Below are 27,689 nucleotides of genomic sequence, written 5' to 3'. Positions count from 1 at the left end.
GCACATTCCTATCTTAAAACATACGGCTATTCTCATTTTTAATGAAAAAGCAACAGAACTATCACTCTTAAAAAATATTAGGTATGTTTCCAGACTCAGCTAATTGCCACATCACTTTCAACTTGCACTCCTATGAAGCTTATACTGTATACAGTCCATATAATACTATGAAGTGTGGAGCAAGTTCCTAAAACTGTGTTTAAGGCAGAAGTTCAACATCTTAATATCTTTTTGTAAACAGACAGATGTATTGTTTAGCCTAAAATGAGTTCACGGACTGAACTGATGTGACATTAATTTATTATATTACTGCATAAAGAGTTAAAAGACTAGTACAATGCTTAAGGCTGAAAATCAACCCTGTGCCCAGGAACTAGTGCAAGATTCATATGCTACTAAAGGACTGCTTCCAAACATACAATAAACAGGCCAATACCTAAAGATTCAGTGGTGGTGATAACAGTGATGCTAAGAGGAACTCCTCTTAGGAAAAAAAATCTCAGGAAATTCTCTTATGAAAGACTTCACTTGCAGGGGTTGGGTCTAGATACTAACTGCAAAAAGCATTCTCTCAGATATTTTTCTGGTTTTAACTGTAGAAGCACATAATTTTCTTAAGAGGCTGCCTTGAAAGGTGAAGTTTTGAAAAAGAGAGAGATTAAAAGACAGGAAGTTTGGGGGATAGGGTTCAGTAAGTTCCTTCAACATCAAGACAAACCTGTATTACAGAAAACTTTGTAGCACTTTACAAAATGTACACTATATATATATTACATATGCATATAAACCAGCATTATTTCAATCACTAAGTTCTTCCTCATCACTGAAATAAGCACTTTTCTTAATCCGTGGACGTTTTGATTCATCTGAAATTGAAGATTCCCCTGCAGTCTGCGTCCATCTTTGTTGTTCTTCCTCAATTTTGGCTTGCTACAATGAAAGAACAAAGTTTTAGGTAGGATTAAGAAAAAGTAAAATGCATTACATAAATAATAATGCTAATTATAATTTAATTTACCGAATTAAAGAATTCAAAGAGTTTATCTCCATTTCCAGGTAAACTGTGTAATGAATGCACTAGAAAACATTTATGAAAGTAGTTCTCATCTGCAAACAGTAGGTATTTTGCACCAGTGCAGGCCACATGAGCACCCTCCATTTTTAAAGAGAGGAACTTTGCCCATGGCAAACATACAGAACTATAGAGCAGCTGAGATCTGAAGCAAAGAATCCATCACATTTTAAACAGACATGATTGAATCAGCTTTGTTCCACTAGCAAGTCTTCTTTGCAATCATTCATGCAGGAAATGAACACCTTCAGGGATGTAAAAGTTTACTCAACTAGATGCTTCCTATTTTTACTGGGAAATATGCTATTCCAGTTAAAATCTTTGGATGGCAAGAGAAATGAGAAAGTTTCTTGGCTTGTTTATATTTATAGGTTTTACTTCCATCGTGGAGTTTTCCAGTTGTGGGAGGACAGCTATGCACATTTGCATTGGGGATTTTTTTGGACTATGTCATCTAAATGTTCTGCACTCATTACAGTCATATTCAGAACAAAGCTATCTTAAAAACTCTTGAAGGTTTTTTTTTGAGGGACAAGGGCACACAAGGGGACAGCTGAGAACCAGGGAGCCAAGAAATTTGAAGATCAGGTCAGGCTTGCTCTGTGTAGAGAAGCAAAAGCTCGTAAAGAAGTATTGAAGATAGTCTGACAGCTGTCAGACTATTTATCTACATAACAAAAAAGTGCATTAAGTATGTTTTGAGAAAAGGAGTCCATTAGAGACCACAATGGACTGCATAAGGCAAAGGAAATGCTCCAGAAATAGACGCTGCTGAAGGAGAAGGTAGTGAGTGAAGACAGAGAATATACCTAGTCATTTATACATGACTGTTTTTCTGGATGCTCAGTTAACAGAGTGAAGTGGGATTTGTGGACCAAAAACTTAACAGAACATCACAGTGGAGATGACAGGAGGAAACTAAGCAGCAAAAGAGCTTGAAGGACAAAAAAGAAAAGAAACCTGCAACAAACAAACACATCAATAGTGAAAACAGTAAAGGGAAAAGAAAAAAGAAACCACCGAGTGCCCTGGGTTACAGAGCAGGCAGTCCTAGGGCTATATCTCAGAGCTTTGCAAAGCAGCTCAAAAAAGAAGTAGAGTTGCATCTAAATAATAATAAATATGCACTGCTTCAATTTTGTACCTGAAAAGCTATGGCTTGGCTGAGACTATCTAGAGCAGGGTCTTCTCCTTCCTCTTCGCTTTCTTCTTCCTCTTCACTTGTTGTGCAAAGAGAAAAATATATAGATCTTTAAATGTTCAGTATGAAAAAGCTCCCTAAAAAAAAGTAGTACTGTGTCAATAAATATACATACACTTCTTCTGGCTCAACTATCTTCTTTCTTTTCTTCTTTTCTTTTTTTTTTGGTGGCTCCCGCTCTCCTAGCATATTTTTAGGACATGCGTAACTTAAGTGTCCTGCTTCCTTGGAGAAAAAAGAAATATTGCTTAACAGAAACCATTACAAACAACTATCTGTTAAAACATATCATGAGGAAAGTTAATGTAAGACAGTTCACGGGGGAAAAAAATAGAAGCAATTAGTAAGATAAATGGAATGCTGAATTAGCACACAGAAGACAAACTCTTCTCTATAAGCTTGCCATGGAAACGAAGAGATTAGTGGCGATATGCATGCTTAACTGCAAATTGAGAACAAGCTATAAGCAAAGTAGATTTTCTTTTTTGCTATTGCAATAGCTGAATACACTACAGCACCATTTATGTTCAAGTCAAGATATAAACCTCAGCATTAACAGTTTAAGAAACAGGAGCGAGTCAACATTTCTGCTCTAAAAGATGTTATGAATATAAATCAAGGTTTATTTGACATGAAATACTACCCAAATCTGAATCTCCTATGCTATTACATTTAGGGAAAGTGAGGACTTGCCTAAAACTTAAAATATGCTACTTCTGTATAAAACTAGTTGTTTTCAGTATTTATTTTACTGCCAGTGATACCATGAATTTCCAAAAGTATAACAAAAGCAGCTATTTTGAAGGAGGTTTTCCTTCTCAAACAGCATCATACTGATGTTCAGATCAGGATGCTGGTCAACTTGTTAAGAAGCAATTACATATACAATCTTCCCCCCCCAATCTCAAATAAAAGACAAAAGGGGTACTATCATTCTTGAAAATGGTAAAATTGCTCCCTTAGTTGGTAATATCTACAGCAAAAAAAAAAAAAAAATTTAACAGCATGGGCAGGATTTAACAGAAATGGCCAAACTGAAGAAACAAGCCAAGAGCCTGCGCTGGTTTTGGCTGGGGTACAGTTAGTATAGGGTTATGTTTTGCATTTGTGCTGGAAACGGTGTTCATAACACAGGGATGGTTTAGCTATTGCTGAGTGGCGCTTACACAGAGTCAAGGCCTTTTCTGCTAACCAGCCCACCCCATCAGCAAGTAGGCTGGGCATGCACAAGAAGTTGGGAGGGGATACAGCCAGGAAAGCTGACCCCAATTGACCAAAGGGAGATTCCATACTATATGATGTCATGCTCAGCAATAAAACTAGGGGGAAGTTTGGTGGAGGGGATCTGACTGGGCATTGGTTGGCAGGCAATGAGCAATTGTTTTCACTTGCATTACTTACCTTTCTTGGGGTTAATTTTTCTCTGTTATTTTTACTTTAATTGCAATTTTTTATTACTACTATTTTATTTCAATTATTAATCTGTTCTTCTCTTAACCCACAAGTTTTCTCACTTTTACCCTTCCAATTCTCTTCCCCCCGTCCTCCTGAGGGGTGGAAATGAATGAGTGTGGTGCTCATTTGCTGGCTGGGGTTAAACCACAACAGGGTCAAAAGATGGAATATATTACTTCATTTTTGGCTTTACTCACCCCACATTCGTAACATTTAGACTTATCAAAGTAGTTACGCCTGCGAATGAATTCTGCTGCTCTTCCATTATCAATGGCGATACTTGCTTTTATTACTCTTCCAAACAACTACAGCAAATTAGGAAAAAAAAATCAGTAAATATTTTGGAACTGTAAACCCAACCCTCTTGCCAGAACAACTGTCCACAATTTACCTGTTTGTTATTAAGTGCCCGAGAACAGTTCTGTGCAGATTCTTTATCCAAAAACAAAATAAAGGCAACTCCTTTACTCTTCCTGGTGTCTTTCTCTTTCATAATAGTAACTCTGAAAACATATAACCACATTATTGATACACTGTAATTACTTCAAAGACATTTGTTCCTTGAAGATATAGGTGGGATCTTAGCTTTGTTATATAGCAAAAAGGAAAAAGCATATTTAACAATAGAAAGGCTCACTTAAATAGAAATTCAAAGGAACAGCTGAACTAGCCATGTGGCCAGCAGGGCTAATAGAGTCCTGGGGAACATCCAGAAGAGTGTGGCCAGCGGGTTGAGGGAAATGATCCTCCCCCTCTACTCAACCCTGATGAGTCCACATCTGGAGCAGTGCCCACTTCTGGGCTCCTCAGCACAAGAAAAACAAGAAGCCACTAGAAAGGGTCTAGCAGAGGGCCACGAGGATGATCAGGGATTTTGAGCTTTGCTTATGAGGAGAGATTGCAGGAGCTGAAAAGGTTTAGTCCAGAAAAGAGAAGACAGAGGGGATCTCTTGTACGTCTCTCAAAGGTGAGTGCCAAGAGGATGGTGCCACTCTTTTCTGCGGTGCCCAGTGACAGGACGAGGAACAGTACCCATAAACTAAAATACAAGAAGTTTCACGTCGCCATGAGGAAGAACTTCTTTACATTGAGGGTTGCAGAGCACTGAACAGGCTGCCCAGGGAGGTTATGGAGTCTCCCTCTCTGGAGACATTCAAAACCTGCCTGGACACATTCCTACGTAACCTGCTCTAGGTGGCCCTGCCTTGGCAGGGGGCTTCAACTGGATGATCCCCAGAAGTCCCTTCCAACCCTAATGATTTTGTGATCCTACACAGATAGAGTGCAGATGTCTTTTAAAAACTTATTCCCTTGGATGACTTGAAAAACAGAGAACATAATCTATAGACTTGCAGATGACTTAACTGTAGACAACTACACATACTGAAGGTGAAATTGAGGGGTAATGTTACCACTGTTATCACTGCTGAAAAACACAGTGCTCAAACTGCATCCAAACTGAGGAATTTATGTACATGTAAGTCTAATCACTTAAACAGGCTCGTGATAGGAAATGATAAATACATACAATATTGTTCTACAAATATCTCTAAGTGGAATCCAAGCAGATTGTAGATACATGTGTTGTTTTATGTAACATACAGAGTCAAATCTTCACCCTAACATTGGAATCAACAGCTCCAGTAGCACACCAAAAAACTCAAGAAAGCTCTTAACCCAGTAAAAACAGCAGACAAAGAATGACAAGAGGTGAAGGGGTAAAGGGGTGGGAATTCTTTCAGTCTTAACAGCAATTGTATTTAGCCCTAGGAAACAAACAAAAAAGAAACAAAAAAAGGTACATGTTAAAAAAGCAGGGAATAAGCTATTCCTTGCGCCCACCATGGACAGAACAAGGTTCATCCATAAGGCAAGACAAAATTGTAAGTAGTAACGGAGCAATTTTAAAAAACCCAAACTCCACTCCAGTGCAGAAGGCCTGCCAGGGAACCTGTGTACATAACAGACGACTTACATAGTAAAAAGTGTATTAAATAAAAGCTCAATACAGAAAGCATAATTTACCCGCAAATACATGCACAGAAAGACAGAGCTTGATACAGGCTTTTAACCAAAGGTTCTTGGACAAGGATGTATCTAATTGAATGTACTGAGTTGAAGAGTGAGTAAAACTGACTTTACAACAACACTATTAATTTTTTCTTCAAGTTACTCCACCAAGATTTCCAAATGAGCCCTAATATGACTGTCACGCTTCTAACTGGGATATTGAATGTACCACTTAATAACACAAGCATAGAAAGAAACAAGTGTTTCCTCTTCAGGAATCTGCTTAGTAAAGTTCCATGGCATATAGCCCTAGAGGGCAGGGGGGCCCAAGACTGTTGGTTGATATTCAAGGATCACCTACTGCAAGCTCAGGAGTGTTGCGTCCCGACTAGAAGGAAGTGCAGCAGGAGGGCCAGGAGACCTCCTTGGATGGGCAAGTTGCTCCTGAGGAAACTCAGAGGAGAAAAAAGAGGCTTATAAAAGGTGGAAGCAAGGACAGGTGGCCTGGGAAGAATACAGGGATGTTGTCTGGGAAGCTAGGGACCAGGTTAGGAAAGCTAAGGCCCAGTTAGAATTAAATTTGGCTGGGGATGTTAAGGATAACAGGAAGGGATTCTATAGGTACGTAGTGAACAAAAGACAGAAAAGGGACAACGCAGGCCCCCTCCGGAAGCTATCAGGAGAACCGGCTACCCTGGATTTGGAGAAGGCTGAGGTTCTGAATGACTTCTTTGCCTCAGTCTTCACTGGCAAAGGCTCTGACCAAGTCTTGGAAGGCAGATGCAGGGACTGTGAGAATGAAGACCTTGGGCCCACTGTAGGAGAGGATCTGGTTTGAGACCATCTTAAAAACCTGAACGTGCGCAGGTCCATGGGACCTGATGAGATCCATCCGCGGGTCCTGAAGGAGCTGGCAAATGAAGTTGCTAAGCTACTGGCCATCATATTTGAAAGATCATGGCAGTCAGGGGAAGTTCCCGATAACTGGAAAAAGGGAAATATAACCCCCATTTTCAAGAAGGGGAAAATGGATGACCTGGGGAATTACAGACCAGTCAGTCTCACCTCTGTGCCTGGCAAAATCTTGGAGCAGATTCTCCTGGAAGGCATGCTAAGGCACATGAAAATCAACAAGGTGCTTGGTGACAGCCAGCATGGCTTCACTAAGGGCAAATCCTGCCTGACCAATTTGGTGGCCTTCTATGATGGGGCTACAGAACTGATGGACAGGGGTAGAGCAGTTGATGTCATCTACCTGGACTTGTGCAAAGCCTTCGACACTGTCCCACATGACATCCTTGTCTCTAAATCGGAGAGACATTAATTTGATGGATGGACCACTCAGTGGATAAAGAACTGGCTGGATGGCTGCACACAAAGAGTTGTGGTCAATGGCTCAGTGTCCGGCTGGAGACCAGTAACAAGCGGTGTCCCTCAGGGATCGGTGTTGGGACCGGTCTTGTTCAACATCTTAGTCACTGACATGGACAGTGGGATTGAGTGCGCCCTCAGCAAGTTTGCCGTTGACACCAAGCTGTGTGGTTCAGTTGATACGCTGGAGGGAATGAATGCCATCCAGAGGGACCTCGACACGCTCGTGAGGTGGGCTGATGCCAACCTCATGAAGTTTAACCATGCCAAGTGCAAGGTCCTACACCTGGGTGGGAGCAATCCCAGGCACAGCTACAGGTTGGGCAGAGAAGAGATTCAGAGCAGCCTTGCAGAGAAGGACTTGGGGGTGTTGGTTGATGAGAAAATGAACATGAGCTGGCTTCAGTGTGCGCTTGGAGTCCAGAAAGCCAACCGCATCCTGGGCTGCATCAAAAGAAGCATGACCAGCAGGTTGAAGGAGCTGATCCTGCCCCTCTGCTCTCATTAGACCTCACTTAAGAGTATTGTGTGCAGTTCTGGTGTCCTCAACATAAAAAGGACATGGAACTGTTGGAACAAGTCCAGAGAAGGGCCACGGGGATGATCAGGGGACTGGAGCACCTCCTGTATGAAGACAGGCTGAGGAAGTTGGGGCTGTTCAGCCTGGAGAAGGCTGCGTGGAGACCTCATAGCAGCCTTCCAGTACCTGAAGGGGAGCTATAGGGATGCTGGGGAGGGAATATTCGATAGGGACTGTAGTGAGAGGACAAGGGGTAACGGGTTCAAACAAGTTTTATAGACTGGATATATGGAAGAAGTTCTTTACTGTGAGGGTAGTGAGGCACTGGAATGGGCTGCCCAAGAAAGTTGTGAATACTCCATCCCTGGCAGTGTTCAAGGTCGGGCTGGACAGAGCCTTGCGTGACATGGTTTAGTGTGAGGTGTCTCTGCCCATGGCAGCGGAGTTGAAACTGGATGATCTTAAGGTCCTTTCCAATCCTAACTATTCTATGATTCTCTTTGATTCTATTTGCCCTGTACTATTAAAGTAACTATGTAAAATAAAAAAGAAATTGTGCTCCTATAGCTTACTACATGCCCCTTGTGCAGGACAGAATTGTAGCAAGTGGTTAATACCCTTCTCTGCGACCAGAGAGAACATCAGTTTGAACTCCTCGTTTACCACAGGTTTTTGATATAAGCTTGAGCCAAGTTACCACCACAACTAATGGTTATTGATGTGGGTCTGAACTCTGTTGATGCTCTTATATTGGGGAAAAGCAAAATGTTTTGATTTTAAGGATCAAAATAGAACTCAAATTAGTCAGCCTGACAGAGCATGATGATTTGTGAGTCACTTTAATTGACTAAATCACTAATATGACCTTGCTGCTGTGCACTTAAAAACACACACAAACAGAAGTTCATGCTTAAGTTGGAGTGTTGATGAAAGCATCAGTAAATTCACTTGATGCTTCAGAGGCATCTGAACTATTTTGTTGGTATCCTTCTGTGTTCTGGGACAGAGTAGAAAAGCCAGTTACTGAAAGGAGTCATTGTCTTCTCTTGTGATGCTTTCAACATGAGTGACAGATACTGCATTAAGCATACTGGATTCAAGCAAAACACACTCCTGACATGGGTTAGTGTGAGGTGTCTCTGCCCATGGCAGGAGGGTTGGAAGTAGATGATCTTAAGGTCCTTTCCAACCCTAACTATTCTATGATTCTAAGCATGACAAATCTTTAAGAAGCAATTTTTTTGGAGCCCTAAAAGGTCTGATTTCTCAGTGAACAAATCAAGCTAAAATCATCATAGCCACGGTATACTGGGGTGAGAAATGGGAGTACAGAAAAAAGTCCAGAGTGATTTTCCTGAGCCAAGGAAAAAAACCAAAAGAAGTCTGTTAATGCTTATTTAATTAAATTAAAGCTGACCTTGATGGCATCACAAAGCTTTCTGTAAAGTGTTTTAAAGTCCCTGAACAAAGACTCTACAGAAATCAAGCTAATGTTTGAAAATATTTTTCTTGGGAATTAATGACTAGTTACAAATAGAAAAAACCTGATCTTTGTTAGAGTCAGTTTCATAGTGAAACATGATACCAGTAGACTCCCACAGTATTGACACTGTTTATAGTCAGCTCAGGTTGCAAACCGGTGAACAGGAAACAAATTTTGCTAGATAAAAAATGCCATGGTAGTATTTTACACATGATAATCTCCAAGTTTCTGCATTTGGCTTAACTTCTGGCAGTGATTAGACAAAATTACAAGAAAAACTAAGTATCAGTAAGTGATTTCTTTGCAAAACAATATATAGATGGGAGAAACCAGTTACTGGGCAGCAAGAATTGCAAGTTCTAAATGAGCTACTTTCACACAGGTCGCAGCACAGGAAAACACCATTTCTATTGTCTATGACAGTAAAAATGGCAAATAAAATACTAGAAAGTATTAAAAAGAGAATGCTGCTGTAACACCTTTGAAATAAGCAACGCATCATACAGCCAACACTTCATACTGTTCTGATTCTCCTATCATACAAGGTCAAAAGCAGGACAGTAGCAGACTCCTACCCCCAAACACACAGAGTACAGGTATATTACCAAATGATAACAGGGAGATCAGCAGTGTCACATTTATGTAGAACAAGCTCATCAACAGACAAACACCAGTATTACGCCTCTGTCACGATTTTTCTAGATTGGTAGTTCAGAGATCAACTAAAACAGGTCACACACCCCACCCTGGAAACAATAGTGTCCAGTTGTACTGGTTACTGCCTGTCTGCCAGAGCCCTGCATAAAGGTTTTCCTCTCAGTCAATTTTTGAAAAACCCCTACAACTTCAGAAAAAGTTTTTTTTTCTTGCTATTTGTCACCTGAAACACACTCCTGAGAGCTGAACAACTTTGAATTTAGCTCTGTATCTCACAGATTATTACGTCAGCTTCTAGATGTTAAGAATAGATATTTGCTGGTGTAGGGTTAAAAACTGAAGCCTTGAGTCTGGTTATTATGACCAGTTAAAAAATAAAAAAAATCAAGAAACAAAGCAAACCAGCAAATTCTTCATTGTGACAATCATGTCTACCACTTGAACACAGAGACAGGTATTCCCAAGTACTGTTCATGAATGCCTCACATATTAAAAACTGTTACTATGCAGCCTTACACCTAATCTTCAGTATAATACTGAGCAGTCAGAACAACAAGTCCTTCTAGAACTGCAAACAGAGGAATTGTAATGGTAATTGTGGGAACTGTTTTGGGGAATCGTGATGCCTAGTTCACGTAAGTAGAAGTTCTCACTTTTACACTAATCCACTTGTGTCCCAGGCAGTGTTTGGTGGAAAGGAGATAACACCAGAAGAATATTGTTTCAACTATTTAAAAGAGCATCGGTATATAACAACATTCTTCTTGCTCGTAAGAGGTGGGTAGCAAACCTGTCCCAATACAAATATTCTTACATCATGCATGTAAGCGCAGGAGCTTACAGTTGTTAAATTAAATTTATACTTCATTAAAAATTGATAGCACTTCAATATAGTTCCACATTTATTCCTAAATTATAAAAAGCACAAAGCTGTCAAGTGAAGCAAAGACATTGAATACTTTAAATGAGAGCTACAAAAATAGCAGGCCATGTCAGGTCACTTACTTGACAACTTTCCCATACTTTGAAAATATCTGAAATACAAAAAAAAAAGAAAAAGGTTTAGCAATAGATAATTGCATTTCCTTAGTAATAAATTTATCAAGACAAACTTTTCTAAGTAAAAGCTATATATCAGTATTGTATTTACACTCAAAATTGTTGTCAACAAGTTTAATCTGATCAATGCAGCTCTTAAAAAAACTTACCCTGTACAGATCGTTGTTTGTCAAAGCAAAGGGTAAATTGGACACATACACTGTGCTTTTGCTTGGTGCCAACCCACCGCTCATTTTCCTGATGAAAAGAGAAAGAAAGGATTTAAATTATATTCAACAGAGAAAGCAATTAAAAAAAAAGAAGTGGTTGCAAAACTTCAAGTTGTTTTTCAAACCTAGCCCAGACAGTCATCCATTATAAAGTTGCAGGAAAGCATAGATTTTATTCCCCTTTCATTGTTTTACATGAAATTAGTACATTCTTTCCTCCTCTCCTGGATCCAAAGTATATTTTTGCTGCATGCGAGTCAATTTGTAAGTCATGAAAAACCAGACATGTCTGCACGTAAAATAAATCTCTGATGATTTGTGCAGTAAATAAAGGTTTAGATCCATTTACCAACCATTACGGCAAATATAGGAAATAATTGACCTTTGTTCAAGTACCTTCATGATCTGATTCTTTATACAAGTTTCAGTTCAGCGGCATTCAAGAAAGAATAAATCACAATTGGTTAAGGGTGGAGCGGGGGGAAGCTTCCCTAAAGCAGAGGCCTAATTATTGAGGGTAGGAGTGGGGAAGATAGATACATTTCAAAGTCAGTGTAGTAAGATGCTAAAGCAGCATGCATTTCCTCTTGTATCCCTTGCTCAGGAACTGCAAGTGTCCAGAGCTGATCACAGCACATCCCCTAGAGACATTCCCCCCACCACCTCCTCCTCCCGATCAAGCAGCTGCTCTGCACCAAGGAACCAGGGAAATCGCAAAGCCATTTTCATTTCCAATGTCTTTCAACCTCTTGAAACTGTGTCTGGAAACAATGAATCAATTCAAAACACTGTTATAACTGCATACACATCATCTAATGCTAGGTGAAGAGTAACTGAAGCAACTTGAAAAAGAACAGCCTATGTTTTTCCTTGTGTTTGGACATTTCCCAAAATTTTAAGTGGTGCTAAAGTCTGTGCAAAACGTTTCTTTTCCCTTTGATCTGTTTTGTAGTCATGGCTCAATTCAAGAAGCAAAATTCAAGATCAGAATAAAGCACAGTCCTTGAGAGAGAGCACACCAAACACGTTCCCTATGCAGTCCAATTATTATCTCCTTATCCAGTTTCCTGCAGCCTTATTCCTGCTTCTTGGCACCTCTAGCCAATTCCTGAGGATCAAGCCATTTCTTTAGCAAGACCACCTCATTTAAAAAATGAAGACAAAAGCTGATGAAGAGATAAAAGAAACTAAAGTATTAAAAATCAACATCTGTCACAGTACACAGTTTCTTAGGGGGATGTTTTGATAGTGAGTCTGAACAGACTGCCTGGCCAAGTGCCAACAAAATAACTAGTATCACACTCTAATCTGGCTGCGGTTATTTTCTGGTATTTCATGATTCAGTCATCTGAAGATGTGATATTCCCAGTAGACACTGATTATCCAAATGTTTTGCTTCTCTTTCCTGACATGCTTACTGTATTGCAATTCATTTGAGTGGCAGTTTACAACTGACTGAATTTTGAGGTTTTCCATGTCCAGAGATTGTTTTTTTTTTGGCATGAGCAGAAATGGCAACATAAAGGTTAAGCAAATGAAAACAGAATAAATTTGCCGTAAAAGGCCACACATTGCATCTGGTGTTACGCAGGGTAGATTCATTATTCCAGATTCCTTGCTGCTTGGCATTAGTATCCTTGACAAGCCTAACCAGACTGACTTGGCAATGTGCCATGTGAATAGATGGCCTGAAGTGCAGTTATCCAGATGTACAGTGGATACAAAAGATTCAGTAAGAGCTACCTTAGCTCTGCATTGTGGTATATTGCAAATGCTAATATATTGCTACAGCAGAGGAGAAAACAGCAGAGATGAACCTCATGTGGCAGTAGACAGCAATTTAACTCTGCCTAAAAGACAAGAGAAGCTAGAGCACCTTGTAACAGGAGATGAAACAAGCACCTTACTAATGAACAGATGCCAGTGAGAATGGCATGACTGGAGAGCAGTCAGCTTACATATTCCACACCATCGCAGTGCAACCCTCTGAAGAGAATATGGTATGTCACATGAAGACTACTATAGGTCTAACAGCTTAGTTGATAGGAAATTATTAATGAATGCAAGCTACAGAACTGCCATTTTCAGCTGCACATTACTTTCTTCAGAAGCAAGCTGAGAGCGTGGCACCCTGGAGTGCTGGCTGCCAGACAGCTGAGGCAGAGCTTTGTTTCTAGTACCCTGGACAAATACAAGTGAAACAGTCTTGCCTCCTTCAACTGCCCAAATATTCTTAACAATTCTTATTGTTTAGGACTACTGTGCCAGGATTTCTTACTTGTAATGTCTGACTTGCCAAGCAGGCACAATTTTAATAAAAGAGGAAGTACAGTAACTGTAAGGGTATCACCATGGTCATGTTCAAGATGGTAAAGGATTACATTTAGTACTCCAGGAAAGAATACTTCCACAGATCTGCAGGAGGACTTTCTTTTCCAAATACTAAGGGGCCATAGGGATAGTTCATAAAAATTTTATTTAACCCAGCAGATACTGACAGGTTTACCCAGTGGTAACATCCGGGTGATTCATCTGTCTCCTTAAAAGCCTGGTGTTCCTTACTAGCTCTTCTGCGGAACATTCAAAAACAATATTCTACCAAAACCAATCTCTCAAGCAGCTTGAGCATGTAAACACGCAGATTTCTGGTTAACTGTTGTGAATACAGTAGTATAAATGTGATTTTAGATTCAACCACTGGCACAATTCTTCCCACCACGAGAAAACTTAAAACATCACATGCTAATTTTTACTCTGCTATAACCAATCCATCAGTCTTTTAAACCACCATGAAGCCCCTCTGGGGATACCAAGTGCAAACACCATATGAACAATAGCTCCTCCTTCCCTTTATTTATGGATGCCAGCCTTGCCAGACCAGCTTCATATTGACTGGTCTGTTTTCCAGCTGGGGGGCAGGCAAAGGGGGGAATAAAACCTGCTAGTTTCAGCTTTAAGCTGACTGTCTAGATGGGACACATCTCATTTGCAGCCTCATCATTACAAGGCTCAGAGACCTCATACTTCAGGAACTTTATAATTTCATAGAACTGCCCAATACAATTTTAACATTTTCATCACATTCTTTCTGCTTGATCACCAGTCTCTCTGCTCTGTAGGTTTTCACTTCCCAGGCTGAAAAAAATACCCCCTTCCCTCCACCCAAAAAAAACCCATCTGAGCTTTCTACTTGCTGCAGGGGACTCCCCTGAGAGTCATGCACAACCTGGCTTCTATACCTTGCTAGAACTCTCCAACAAACCAAAACATTTCTGTTTTGTAGTGAATGCCATTATGGGACCTCTCTGATCTTCAGGGTATACCTGGCTGCTTAACTTTAAAGCATGAGCTGGAAGCCTATACATTAGCTCCATGGGGTTCAGCACAACTCCCATTGATGTAATAGCCTCTCTATAGTATTAATGTTTTCTTCATTCATCATTTTTATATATTAACTTTCAGGATAGAGCCATCTCTCATTACAAAGACTTCTTGAAGTCATCTTTTTCTGTCTTTTGTAACAACTCAAAGAAACCATTTTTTAACAAGAGCCATCTGTCAGTAATGATTTAGACTCCTGGAAAATACTTTGGGTACATGAGTATGTTTTGCTTGAATCCAATATGCTTAATGAAGTATCTGTCACTCATGTTGAAAGCATCACAAGAGAAGACAATGACTCCTTTCAGTAACTGGCTTTTCTACTCTGTCCCAGAACACAGAAGGATACCAACAAAATAGTTCAGATGCCTCTGAAGCATCAAGTGAATTTACTGATGCTTTCATCAACACTCCAACTTAAGCATGAACTTCTGTTTGTGTGTGTTTTTAAGTGCACAGCAGCAAGGTCATATTAGTGATTTAGTCAATTAAAGTGACTCACAAATCATCATGCTCTGTCAGGCTGACTAATTTGAGTTCTATTTTGATCCTTAAAATCAAAACATTTTGCTTTTCCCCAATACAAGAGCATCAACAGAGTTCAGACCCACATCAAGAACCATTAGTTGTGGTGGGAACCTGGCTCAAGCTTATATCAAAAACCTGCGGTAAACAAGGAGTTCAAACTGATGTTCTCTCTGGTCGCAGAGAAGGGTATTAACCACTTGCTACAACTCTGTCCTGCACAAGGGGCATGTAGTAAGCTACAGGTGCACAATCTGTTTTTTCTTTACACAGTCACTTAAATAGTACAGGGAAAATAGAATCATAGATCAGTTAGGATTGGAAAGGACCTTAAGATCATCCAGTTTCAACCCCGCTGCCATGGGCAGGGACACCTCACACTAAACCAAGGCACCCAAGGCTCTGCCCGACCTGGCCTTGAACACTGCCAGGGATGGCGCATTCACAATTTCCTTGGGCAACCCATTCCAGTGCCTCACCACCCTCACAGTAAAGAATTTCTTCCTTATATCTAACCTGAACTTCCCCTCTTAAGTTTAAACCCATTACCCCTTGTCCTATTGCTGCAGTCCCTGATGAAGAGTTCCTCTCCGGCATCCTCATAGGCCCGCGCAGATCGCCACAACCCCACAACCTCCCCGGCTGCAAACAACCGCTCCAGCCGCCCACTAGGCCCTCGCTCCGGCCACCACCGAACCACGGCGAGAGCGAGCCGGGGTTCCCTCGCGCACCGGCTTCCCCGCCTGTTCCCCTCAAGGGGTGGCGGCCCCCGGCGCAGCTCCGGCCCCGGCCTACCCGTCACGGCGGGGCTCACCCCGCACGGGCACCCATGGTGCGACGCGATACCGGCCGAGACGGCAACAGGACGCGACGCACCCTCCCGCACCACCGCCTCTCCAACCGCCCCCTCAGCACGACGGCACTCTTCCGATGACGGGAGCGCCCAGCGCAACACCCACCCAATAGGCGATGGCAATGGTGGAAGGGACGAGGATGTTTCCGATGACGTCGGGGGAGCGCCGGAAGCGGCGGGAGAGGTGCGGCGCTAGCGAAGGGAGCTGCGTGCCGCGCCGCGGGAGGGAGAGGCGGGTGAGCGGGGTGCCGGGGTCGCGGTCCGTGCTCGGTGCTTCGGAGCTGCTGCCTGACCTCCCTCTTTCGTGGAGTGAACGTGACATTTTGCTGTGCTCAACGTGGGCGCCCGGTCCCTGGCAGCGGTTTGCCGCCCGGCTGCCCTGTGAGGCGTTGCGGGGCGCGCCCGGGGGCCTGTTCCTCCCCGTTCCCCGCTGTCGCGCTGCGGACACGTGCTCGGGTAGTCGCGGAAGCGTCGGTAAGGCCGCTCCTGGGGCTGGGGGGGCGGCCCCGAGGGGACTTCGGGAGCTGCGTCCGGCTGCCCGCCCCGGTTCCTTATTCCTCTGTGTCTCTGGGAAGGGTGGGTGCGTGAAGTGGCGGGACGGGGTGGGGGAGGAACCGGGAAGGAAAACCGCCCAGGGGCGGGGGTTGCGGCGTGCCAACGGGAATGGCTTTTGTAAACGTTATCTCTTCACCCTTTCTTAAACCCACAAGTGATTTTGGTTTTCAGTTTAATTTGTGGTTTTGCTTTGAAGGGAAGGATGATCCCACTTGTGTGCACGCCTGAGAGTTAATTTAAACTTTAATAACTGGTAACGAATGTTTGGAGGCTGTATTAAACCACGTTGTAAATGCTTCCAGTGAGGTGTCTTGTGGGTATGAGGGTACAGCGTCAGTGTCTTTATGTTTCTAGAAGGATAAACAAGACATAAGTATGTCACTCAGCATATTTCCTTAGAACTACTAGAATAAGTTGTTACACACAGCTTAAAAACAGGGCATCTGTAGTAGATTTAAAGCCTTTATTAGTATGTAAACACTATCAGTGTGCTTTCCATGGTTCTTCATTCTCATCCACATTTCTCTTTGCCCTGCATTAGTGTTTTCATGGGTAGTCTTAACAATTCTTTATCTGAGGTGTCTGGGACTTCAAGGGAACAAAGTCTCTGTCAGAAGGACACAGAAGGACGTGGAAACTGACCGAATGCGTGCAAGCGGTGAGTAGAGTTCAATACTATTATTTGGGTGAAATATTCAGAGTTGGTTGGTACTTCCAAGAGTAAATGTAGAAAGCATTGCAGTTTTGATCTTTCATGGCAACAGTATGGTGAACTGACATATTTTTTTGTAAAAATGTGTGTCCTGCAAGATGGAAAGTCACGTTGGAAGCAGTGATCCATGCAGTTGTTTGCATTGACATTGCTAGCGTAGCAGTCCTATTGCAGCCTGGCAGAATATTCTTTTGGTAGCACTGACACTTATGAAGGATGGGACGTTGGTAACTGCAGGTGTTCAGGTAAAGATAAACACTAATACATCAGTCATTGTATTAGTATAACCCCCAACTCATTGCCTCCATTTCTTTTGCTCCCAGTGATACATTAGAAGGATGTGGTAAGAACGCTGAACCAGTGGGATTGTAAATCCTTATCAGAGTGATGCTGCTGCTGACAATTTCACTCAGTTTACACATTTCTGGCTTTTTTCCCCTTTTGAGGTGGGAGTTAATTTGACTTTTTTGGTCAGTGCTTCTTTAAATATTTTTTTCCTTCCCCCCCCCCCTTTTTTTTTTTCTTTGTTGTATTTTAAGTCAAATTCTTGTGAACAGGTCAGGAAAGATTGGGAAAAAGCCTCTTCCTTCAGGCTATTTCATATCTAGGTTGAATACACCTAAATTCGTTGCAGTCATGCTTCTAATTGCTTTTGAAAATCTTAGAGCCTAACGTTTATTATTAGAAAGAGATGGATTCTCTTTGTATTCCTGTTTTTTTTTTTTTCAGTGCCCCCCTCAGAGTATTTTATGTACTGTCATGGTGGATTTCTCCCTTTGCTCTTACACTTCTGCTTTTTCATCTTATCAAAAGAGAAGTATGTCTCTTCAGTGTTTTCTGCCTGTCCCAAGTATGGGGGGAGGAAAAAGTTACCTTTTTGTTCCTCCAAACTCAGTTTTGTGTCTTGCTTCCTCTCTGGGTAAGAGATACTGGGATATCTTTGTAAGCATTATTAAACAGAGATTCTAATTGTTGGATGAAAGAATGGTATTTTCTGCCTTTGTCCTCAAAGCAGTAACTGTTGCAAAATTGTCCATGATATGTCTAAGGAGTTGCAATTCTCTGAGCATCTCTCCTATGCCTTACTCATACAAAAGCATCTGAGCTTTTCAAAGCAGAGGAGAGGCAGAGCTGGCCCACATTTGTCAAAGTAACAGTATAAAGCCAGATATGTCCCAGTAGCATCAGAGATATGGCAGCTGTCTGCCCCTGTATTTAGAGCACAGCATTGGTTTTATGCTTTGTTCACACGTGGCAAGATGTGAACATCTGGATTAGAAAGCTGAGTTTTTGAAACAAAAATATGGATCTGCAGAAGGCTGATAGCACACACTGGAAAACTGCGAATCCTGGAGAAGTAGCTTTTTCTAGCCATGATGAAAACTGATGTCTTGAGTAAGTGTAAACAGACAAGAATTGTGAGCAAAATATTGCAGAATACTGTAGTGCTTTTGCAAATGTGTCAGATTTTTCTTTAGCATATATTATTTAGGAAACAAAAATAAAAAATGATTGATAAAAAAGATCCAATTGTGCAAAAAAATCTAAAATTTGAGTGACCCATGTAATCTGCTTGATGAAGAACCCATTTTTGTATTGCATCAGTTACAGAGCGCAGAACAAGATATATTGCTGAGATAATCAGAGCAAAGCCATTCTTGGCAGCTGGCCACAGCAGAGTAGTTTGTGCTGTGTTAATAGATTGGCTGCTGCACACGCTGGGGTGTCTTTATTTGAGGAAAATAAAGACCTTGCTTTAGGGAAAACCATCATCTCTTATCAAAAATAGGAAGAGGTTGTTTAAATTAATGTAGCAAGTGATTACATGTCACTATATTAAAGAAATATCAACTATCTTTGCTGTGTATACTAATAGAAAATAGTCAATATGAGTGACAGTGGTGTTAGGTGTGAAACAAAAATGTAATGTTTTTTAATCTTTATTGTAAAACAACTTGTAAAATTGTAAAATCCCCTCAGTTCAAGAAGGACAGGGACCTGCTGGAGAGAGTCCAGCGCAGGGCAACGAAGATGATTAAGGGAGTGGAGCATCTCCCTTATGAGGAAAGACTGAGGGAGCTGGGTCTCTATAGTTTGGAGGAGACTGAGGGGTGACCTTATTAGTGTCTATAAATATATAAAGGGGGAGTGTCACAAGGATGGAGCCAGGCTCTACTCAGTGGCAAACAATGATAAGACAAGGGGTAATGGGTACAAACTGGAACAAAGTGGAAGAGGTTCCACTTAAACTTGAGAAGAAACTTCTTCTCAGTGAGGGTGATGGAACACTGGAACAGGCTGCCCAGGGAGGTTGTGGAGTCTCCTTCCCTGGAGACATTCAAAACCTGCCTGGACACATTCCTGTGTAACCTTATCTAGGTGTTCCTGCTCCGGCAGGGGGATTGGACTAGATGATCTTTTTAGGTCCCTTCCAATCTCTAGCATACTGTGATACTGTGAACTTTTTACTGTGGGAACAGATGGATGTGAATGCAGCATAGTAAACTTGAGGCTTGATCTCCTGAAACCTGGTTAATGGAATCTTCTCATATTAAACTCGGGAGTTCAGGTTTTTTGTTGTTGTTATTAAGGCTGGGTTAGGTCACATCATTTAAGAAATTGAAAGTTTTTTTCCTTAGAAACAGATTAAATGTGCTCAAGATCCTGGGAAATTAATTTTCATCTGTTTTTTTCTTTCTTTTGGTATTTTCAAATGCATCCTTACTTTATGTCATTGATCCCTGTCTGTTTAGTTTTCTCCTACTTTTTTTCCTTACCAGCATTTTGAGCAATGTACTTGATGGTTGATTCTCTCTGGTTAATTTTCTTCATTTCACTCCTCTTAGTGCAAAGTATTCTCATTTGTGCTATTTTCTTTTTCCACCTCCATGCTTACTACTTGTCTATGCAATTGTGATTCTTTTTCCTCAGTCTGTTGACTTTTCTGATAGTGTATCTCTACTTTATGTCCAGCTTATGCTTTTGTTTTGTCAAAATACCGGTGATAATTCGTGCTAGTTTCAGTGAGGTGCGTCAACAGTGATAAAAATGGGAGTATTTGCAATGCTTTTTTCCAGCCTTGCCGCCTGATAACAGAGCGTGTACATGAATGTCAGTGCCTGGTGCCTGCTGCTGGTGTTGGATGTTGGGATGTTGGAGGTGGCTTGCCTGACAGAGCAGCAGGATGTGGAAGCTTGCACTTGCTTCAGCAGCACTTACCTGAAGCATGTTGCTTTTTGACTATTGTATTCAATTAACTATTTCAAGTAGCTGCTGCAGGCAGCAGGGCATGGACACTACTGTATATATCAAAAATACCAAAAAAACCTCCGCTTGAAAACCTTATCTGAATCCAGCTTTGGATATTTGCTGTTGGTCTAACAACTGAGTGAGGCTGGCCCTCAGGTACCAGTGTCTGTGGGCATATGAGAGACAGGTGGGTTCCAGGGGAGGCTCAGGTGCTTTCCATCCCTGAGCAGGAATGGACAGAAGGAATGGTCCACCTTGGGGCAAGGCTTGGGCATGAGGGACCAGTAGCAAAGGTTTTGAGAAGGAGCACATGATGCTGTGCCAGCATAATGATTTGTCTTGCTTCAGCTAATTCTGTCCCCTGCCCCCGGTACATGTAACACACAGGAGTTTCCAGGTACAAAGAAAAGAGGACTGTGGGGACAGTGTGGGAGCGGATAGAGTGATATGGGTGATATCACGCCATATCCCACATCGCTTCTGGTGATGTAGGAAGGGGGCACAGGATTGGCCTAAGAACAGTTAATGCACTTGTAGCCCTTGATGTGAATTTTTAAGGCTTTCACAAAAGCTAAATGAAAAAAAGTTGAGGCATTTACTGTGAAAGTGTCAGGAAGGTGCTTCTGGTGGATATGCCTGACCAACAAATATAGCAATATGACCAGTGGTTTCAGAATTACTAGAGAGGGCAGGGACAGCAGACCCTCTAGCTCTTATCCTACCAAAACCAGGATCAACCAAACTCAACTGGTTTAGTCAGTTTTTGATTTATAGACCTGTGGCTACATCAGACTAGTGTGGTGTCTTGGTTATGGAACATACTTAGGTCAAGACTGTTATAAAATGGAACAATATTTTAAGAAGGTACTCTGGTTCATTTGTACCACTGGTAGGGTCAAAATCTCTGATCATGAAGGATTACAACAGTTGAGGAAAAAGCTACTTCATCAGAATTTACTGTTACCAAAGGAAAAGCTTCTCTTAAGACCTTTCGTTAGCCTCTCATCACATGCAGCTGAGTCTTATTTTATTGTCCTTAATGATACTCAAAGATAGTTAAGTTAATATCAAGTGAATATATTACTTTTTTTCTGAGTGTTTTTAAGAAAGCAGTTACAGTGTTTTCCGAAAGCTTTTGCTAACAAATGGAAGGAAAACTAAGACTTGAGGTAGTGACTAAAAGATGATAAAAGGGAGAGAAAACTCTGGAATTTATTAGGAAAATACTGTATCTATAACAATTTGTCATGGCGAGATTTTTGATATTGTGAGTTCATCTGAGTAGTTCATATTCTTTGTTAGTTGAGTGTAGTGAGTTACTGTGTACTAATTCAGACAGATCATGAGGGGCAGTTGAAAGATTTTGATTTTAAATGCCTGGTTTATTTAAAAATATGCAGTTCTGAATATATATGCATATTTTGCTAACTTTTCTTATTGTTTGTAGATAATTGAATGGATATTCAGAAGCAGAGTTACTAAAACTGAGAGAAAAGTAAGTATGTGAGGGGTTTGGTTTGGTTTGGGTTTTGGGGTTTTTTGCCCCCTCACAAAAATACATATCTGAGGTAGTGCTACTTCTGTTGACAGTAAAGAAACCCTTGTGTCATGTTGATTCTTAACATCCGCAGTAACATTTTTATATAACCTCGTAAGTCAATATCCAGTGGCGTTTTTTTCTGTGAAAGTAGATAATGTTATTTCTCTTTCTGAATGTGCCCTGCTGTTTCTTTTTCTTACTGATCATTTTTAATACCTAGAACTGCCTTTGTGAAGGGAAACTTCAAAAAATATAGTTCTAGCAATTTCTTTCCTATTTTCAGTGATGTATGGTATATAATTTGTCACCTTTTTAATAATCAGAAAGATGTCAGGTCTCCCAGGGAGGCTGTGAATGCTTCATCCCTGGCAGTGTTCAAGGCCAGGCTGGACAAAACCGTGGGTGACATGGTCTAGTGTGAGGTGTCCCTGCCCATGGCAGGGGGGTTGGAACTAGATGATCTTAAGGTCCTTTCCAACCCTAACTATTCTATGATTCAAGTTTGTGTTGTCTAACAGAGCATGACTAGAATCTGTTATGGCAATGGTTCTTTTCCACCTGTATTTAGTTACTTATCTTGACTTTGAAAGACACCTTTTTCTGGAAAGAGGAATTTTTGTGTTCTGCTGGCTCCCAATTTAAAACAGGAAAAATCTGCATGTGAAGAATGCATTTCATTTATGTATTTAAAACATGGAGCTCTGTACTAACTGGATGATGTGTTTTAACCACTGTCCAGATGGTTGAGATGATGAAATAATTTGAAGTTATTATATTATATAAAAATGTAGATATTCTTCAATCTAATAAATAGGAATTGAACTCTTTCTAAAAAGAAGTCCTCTATTTTTAGCAGAGCAATATCAAAATTGCTATAAGGTATGTGTGTATGAATTTATATGTACACCTGGTATTTGCAATGTGCATATATTTCAATAGAGCTGTTTATAGTACCTAAATCCTGTAATTATCATGATTATATCACACTAATTTCCAGTTTTTCGGTTGTTCTTGAACATACTGTGAGTTCATTAATTTCTGTAAATAGATAGACTCACTTTTAAAAGTGTTAAATAGAAAAATAAGTTTATGTACAGGGCTTGTGAATAATACATTATACTGGGAGAAGTCCAGGAACCTTTATTTCTATGCTTACTATCCTTTCTTCTGCTCATTATGAGTATGGTTTTGGCTAATTGGATTTTTATTGTCTTTAGTGTCATATCGAAGAGATGAAATGTGGTCTGAAGGGCGATATGACTATGAAAGAGTTCCAAGAGAACGTCTGCCTCCAAGGATGCATCCTAATGTAAGTCTGTAGCATTTTTCTTTAGCATTATACTATATCTTTATACCATGGCTTGTACCATAAGGGCTGGATTTATGTGCATATTTAAGTTCTTGGTATACCCCAAGGTCCGTTCTTTTTTCATTCATTTAAGCCAACAATCTAGCAAATGCATTTACACAGAGATAATAGGTTTCCTACAAAGTTAAACTTGTCTGTTTGGTTTGGGGGATTTTTCTTTTTTTTCCAAATCTGTTGAAAATGTTTTAGAATATATGTATTGATTTTTTTGTATGTGTAATTCTTTCAGTTATTAAACACAGGATTTTTAATAACTTCTGGAGGACCAAAGGCCATACTATGTTGTATTTTTCCCTAGACTTTTTATTTATGTTAATACGTCTTTCAAGTGCTGTGAGATGGTAGACTGCCTACGTTCAGTATTGTTGTTGTCACTGATGCAGTTTTTATTATGATGCTTAAAGTACAGAAGGAAATGTTTATAATAAATGTTGAAAATATACCCTTGCTAAAGAAATTGTGTTTTAGAGCATCATAAGGGAAATGCTTATCAATAAGAGTTGATGGAAACCTACTTATAGGCATGGAGACTTCTACTGTATGTTATGTTTGTAAAAGCAACTACAGAAGCTGTGCTTGCTGTGCTGTAGAATAACTTTAGAATGCTTTTAGAAAATCCCAGGGTTTAGTGTGCCAGCATTGAGTGATTTATTTTTTTTGAGCTATTACACCTTAAATAGATCATTAAAAGTACTTTTTGGTATTTCTCTTTGCATGCTGTGCAATGTACATTTGGCAAAGTAAAATTTCAGATACCTCTGCCTATTTCCTGGCTTTTCTTTTAATTCTGAATGTTGGAATAATAGCACAGCTGATTTAGCATACTTTCTGGGTTCCCTCTACCATACATTCAGCTTGTTGTTTTGGAAGCATGCCAGTGTTGGTAACTTGGTAACTAATTATGTAGTCTTCTCTATTGAGTGTATTAGTGTTTAGCCTCTCTGTGATGTTTTTAACTCTCTTTACAGGCAACAGCAACATTTCTGCATTTTCAGCAAACTGGAAATCAGATAAGTTTGCATAGGGGATTTAGCTGCTTTTCCAAAATATTTATCATCAGCAATAGGATGTAAGGAAAGACAGAATATATTTTCACAGATTTTTTTTTTTTTAATCAATGTTTGACTTGACTAACACATTGATAATTTAATTTAACCACTGCACCAGTGACATTTCTAAGTTCTTGCAGTCTTCCAAGCTGTCCAGAGAATAATGATTGCATATACGTTATGAAAATTCACAATTTAAAATATGTTATAAGCTCATTTTGATGGGAGAATTAACTTGATAGTTCAATGCTAACTTTATAGTACATGCATTTGGAACTGGGGATGGAGGGACTAGCTGAATACACTCATTTATCACTATCAATGCCATCCATCTGCACCAAAACTATACCCTCAGTAGATGGGCAAACCAAGATGTGGTGTCACTCTGCTTTATTGAAAGGTGGATATGAGGCTCCTTCTCATACAGCTCTGCTGATTCAAAATATTTGGCAGGCAGTTTCTGTCCTTGTAAGCCTGTACCATTTTATCTGTGTCCATGTATAGAGCTCTGACTTAATTTTGACTAGACAAGTAAAGAGGAATTAATCTATTCAGTGTGTGAATGTGCTTAGCATTTGCTGATAGGTTAGTATGTTGGACCTGGGGCATTACAATGGTACAGAATGAGGTATCTCTTACTTGAGAGAGCAAGAGAGTTGTCCTAATTTAATCTGGGTGCTAATTATATATCACGTATCGATTATACTTGAAACACATGCTTTCAGATCCTGCTAAACAGCATGAAATTGCAAGCGCTTAGCACAAGTAACTGTAAGTGGGTTCACCTTGGGGTTTCATGTAACTAGCCTTTTGTATGTCAGTATAGTTATGTGATGGGGACTTCTGGGTAACGTTTAAGCATGGAGCATCTGAATTTTAACTTCAGAGAATGTCTTCTTTGTAAGACACTAAACTAAGAAAAAATATACACATGGAGGATGTTCAGTGAGGCAAGGGTAGATGAAGCAGTGTGGCTGCATATGAATGTGTCTGTAATCTGTACTTTGCATCAGAACGTCTGTAGGCTGGCTTTGGATTGCCCTCTAGTGAATTTGTTGGGATGGTCTCTGAACTCAGAGCTAACTAATTTTTGCATGATGCTATTTAATAGTTTGTGAATTTCATGTCTTTTTCTACAAAAACATTTGGTGCATTAGAGTTTGACTTTCACTGTTAAAAAAAGAAAAAATAGTTTAAGTATCTTTCTCCCCATCCAAATTGCACATGTTAATTCATGCATCTGCATTTATAGCTTGAGTTTTTAAGGGCCATAGAAAAATTATCTTACTAGAGGAAAAAGACATTAAACATAAGATCTTACATTCATGTTTTTGTTTATGTTTTATTTGCAGTTGGCTTGTATAATATTTGGTTCTAGAAAATTCAATTTGTTTCTTTTGCAACTGTGCAATTTGTGTTTAATTAAACTCACAGAGGCGAAGTTCAGGTTAGATATAAGGAAGAAGTTCTTTAAGGGTGTTGAGGCACTGGAAGAGGTTGCCCAACGAAGTGGTAAATGCCCCATCCCTGGCAGTATTCAGGGCCAGGTTGGACAGAGCCTTAGGTGACATGGTCTAGTGTGAGGCGTCCCTGTCCATGGCAGAGGAGTTGGAACTAGATGATTATTCCAACCCTAAGCATTATATGATTTCTATGATTGGTAAATGGTGTATGACATCTTATTTGAAGGAAATGCAATAAATTAATTTTGCATTCTAGCAAAAAGCTATACAAGACTTGCATTAAAAGAAAAACTGAGTGTTAAAAGTTTGTCACTTGAACCAGATCGCCTACTACATTGCATTGAGAAAGTGCTTATCTACTCAGGTTAGCATGTAAATGTGAAGCAAGGACTGTCTTCTCTATAATCTCCATAGCGTGGAGGATGTTATTGACATAAAGAAAATTGTTAGTACTTTTAACGGGTTCTTTGTTTTGCAGGCATTACAGGTGTACTTTCTATTGAATTCCTAAGTTAATGTAAAAGGCTCTGAGGAGCGTATGTAGCTAATGATTAGAAAAATAAATTAGCTGATGCTACTGCTTTAAACTTTGAAAAGAAACTTAAACCATTTGCCCTCTGTAATGAAATTTTTAATGCTTTAGGATTACATCTGAATGCTCTCCAATTAGATTTAATTATTCCACCACCAGACTGGCATGATTTTTAACGTTGCTTGCTCCCCTGTGCTATTTCAGCTTCAAGATCATTATAGTGCTATATTTGGAAATGACATTTTGTTTTTACTTTTGCGCATTCACTACAGATCTCCAGCCATAAAAAGCAATATGATTTTGTTTGGTTTGCGATTTAGGATAATTACCATAGAGTAGTAAACGTTGGGCCCAAGAAACCACCACTGCTTGAAAGACCTGGAGAAGGGAATTACAGTCGGTATAATGATTACGGTCATGCTGAGTACAGAGACTATGAAGAGGGTCGCAGTTTTGGCCATGAGCGAAGAAGTGGCCCTCCACATCGAGGTGTACGTAAGGTGATTTTTCTTGCATGTTTATGATATTTGTCTTCTTGTTAATGCTTGAATATGGAACAGTTAAAATACTGTTTCAGACAGAGCATTGATGTTACTGCTGTTCTCATAAACTGTATTAGAATTAATAGAAAAAACATCCGGGTTTTGATACATGGTGCTTTTTTGCAGTTACTGTACTTCTAAAATTCTTGTGATTGTATGGTAATTCCTGTTTGCTGCTTCTTGTGATTCCTAGCTACTTTATTGACTTAGAAAAGAGCCCTTGTCTCACTCTGTGGGAAGCTCAGAGCCTGAACTGGGAAAACGAAAGTGTCAGGAAGTCTTGTCAGTAATGCAGTGCAAAGTTACCTGGACAAATAAAGGAATGATTGGAAAGTCTTTCTATTTAACAAGTCCTTGCACACTCAACTTGCTGAATATTGTGTCCCTGTCCTTCTAATTCACACAGTTGTTCACTTTCAATAATTCTGGCATGATGCGGAACGCTTTTTTTTATCCTCATTAGCTACAGTTAAGTACAAAATTTATGGTCCCTTTGAGAGGTCATTTCTGTTGCTTCCTTCAGTCCAGCTCTTTGAAATTCTGTGATTTCAAAATGTTAGTGATAATTTACATTTCAGTAAGGAAATTTTTATTTAAAAAATATGCATATGTTTCTATGTATTCCTATGTCTATATATTTATTATATTCCTATGTATGCAGTTGGAAGTTTTTGTAGTTTTTGTTTTGTACAGCATTGCAAAGTTGTTCTCATCAAGTATCGATAAAGAAAGAAAATAGGAGGAATGGGGTAGAGAGGAATTTTATTGTTAATGACTAATACTTTCTTTTAGCTCATTAAATGCTTTGGTTTTGCAGTAAATAAGTACCATTTGGCAACCAGCTGTACCTGACATCTGATATTAAGATACATGTCACACAGT

The 27,689-nt window shown here is 40.1% G+C and overlaps 2 protein-coding genes across 3 annotated transcripts in view; one reads left to right on the top strand and one right to left on the bottom strand.

Moving 5' to 3' along the window:
- Positions 1–283: 283 nt before the first annotated feature.
- ZCRB1 (zinc finger CCHC-type and RNA binding motif containing 1) lies at positions 284–15,855 on the bottom strand. The gene is made up of 8 exons (XM_057425510.1): positions 15,739–15,855; positions 10,978–11,065; positions 10,775–10,803; positions 4,120–4,231; positions 3,926–4,033; positions 2,389–2,498; positions 2,217–2,292; positions 284–930 (listed from the first exon to the last, which is right to left on the bottom strand). The coding sequence occupies exons 2-8, from the start codon at positions 11,059–11,061 to the stop codon at positions 799–801; spliced, it is 651 nt and encodes a 216-aa protein (XP_057281493.1). The 5' UTR covers positions 11,062–11,065; positions 15,739–15,855; the 3' UTR covers positions 284–798.
- Positions 15,856–16,395: 540 nt separating this feature from the next.
- PPHLN1 (periphilin 1) overlaps positions 16,396–27,689 on the top strand; it is a 69,570-nt gene continuing 58,276 nt past the window's right edge. Inside the window, exons 1-4 of one of the 2 annotated variants that reach the window (XM_057425509.1) lie at positions 16,396–17,009; positions 21,760–21,807; positions 23,070–23,161; positions 26,586–26,756. In XM_057425509.1, the coding sequence (XP_057281492.1) occupies position 21,807; positions 23,070–23,161; positions 26,586–26,756 (264 nt within the window). In that variant the 5' untranslated portion in view covers positions 16,396–17,009; positions 21,760–21,806. Of the gene's footprint in view, positions 17,010–21,759; positions 21,808–23,069; positions 23,162–26,585; positions 26,766–27,689 lie in introns of both variants that reach the window. The other variant, XM_057425508.1, reaches the window with a different exon arrangement.

Source organism: Pezoporus wallicus, unplaced genomic scaffold, assembly GCF_028554395.1.
Source record: "Pezoporus wallicus isolate ANWC-B61680 ecotype Strahan unplaced genomic scaffold, APGP_CSIRO_Pwel_v1 contig_4722, whole genome shotgun sequence".
Classification (NCBI taxonomy): Eukaryota; Metazoa; Chordata; class Aves; order Psittaciformes; family Psittacidae; genus Pezoporus; species Pezoporus wallicus.
The sequence above is the reverse complement of the archived record's forward strand: the minus strand, read 5'-3'. Positions and strand labels throughout refer to the sequence as shown.

Excerpts from the sequence above, each read along its gene's own strand:
- ZCRB1 (XM_057425510.1), bottom strand. The coding sequence starts at position 11,061 with ATGAGCGGTGGGTTGGCACCAAGCAAAAGCACAGTGTATGTGTCCAAT. Across the intron at positions 4,034-4,119 it reads GGGCACTTAATAACAAACAG|TTGTTTGGAAGAGTAATAAA; the intron begins GTAAATTGTGGA and ends AATTTGCTGTAG. Across the intron at positions 931-2,216 it reads GCCAAGCCATAGCTTTTCAG|CAAGCCAAAATTGAGGAAGA; the intron begins GTACAAAATTGA and ends CTTTCATTGTAG.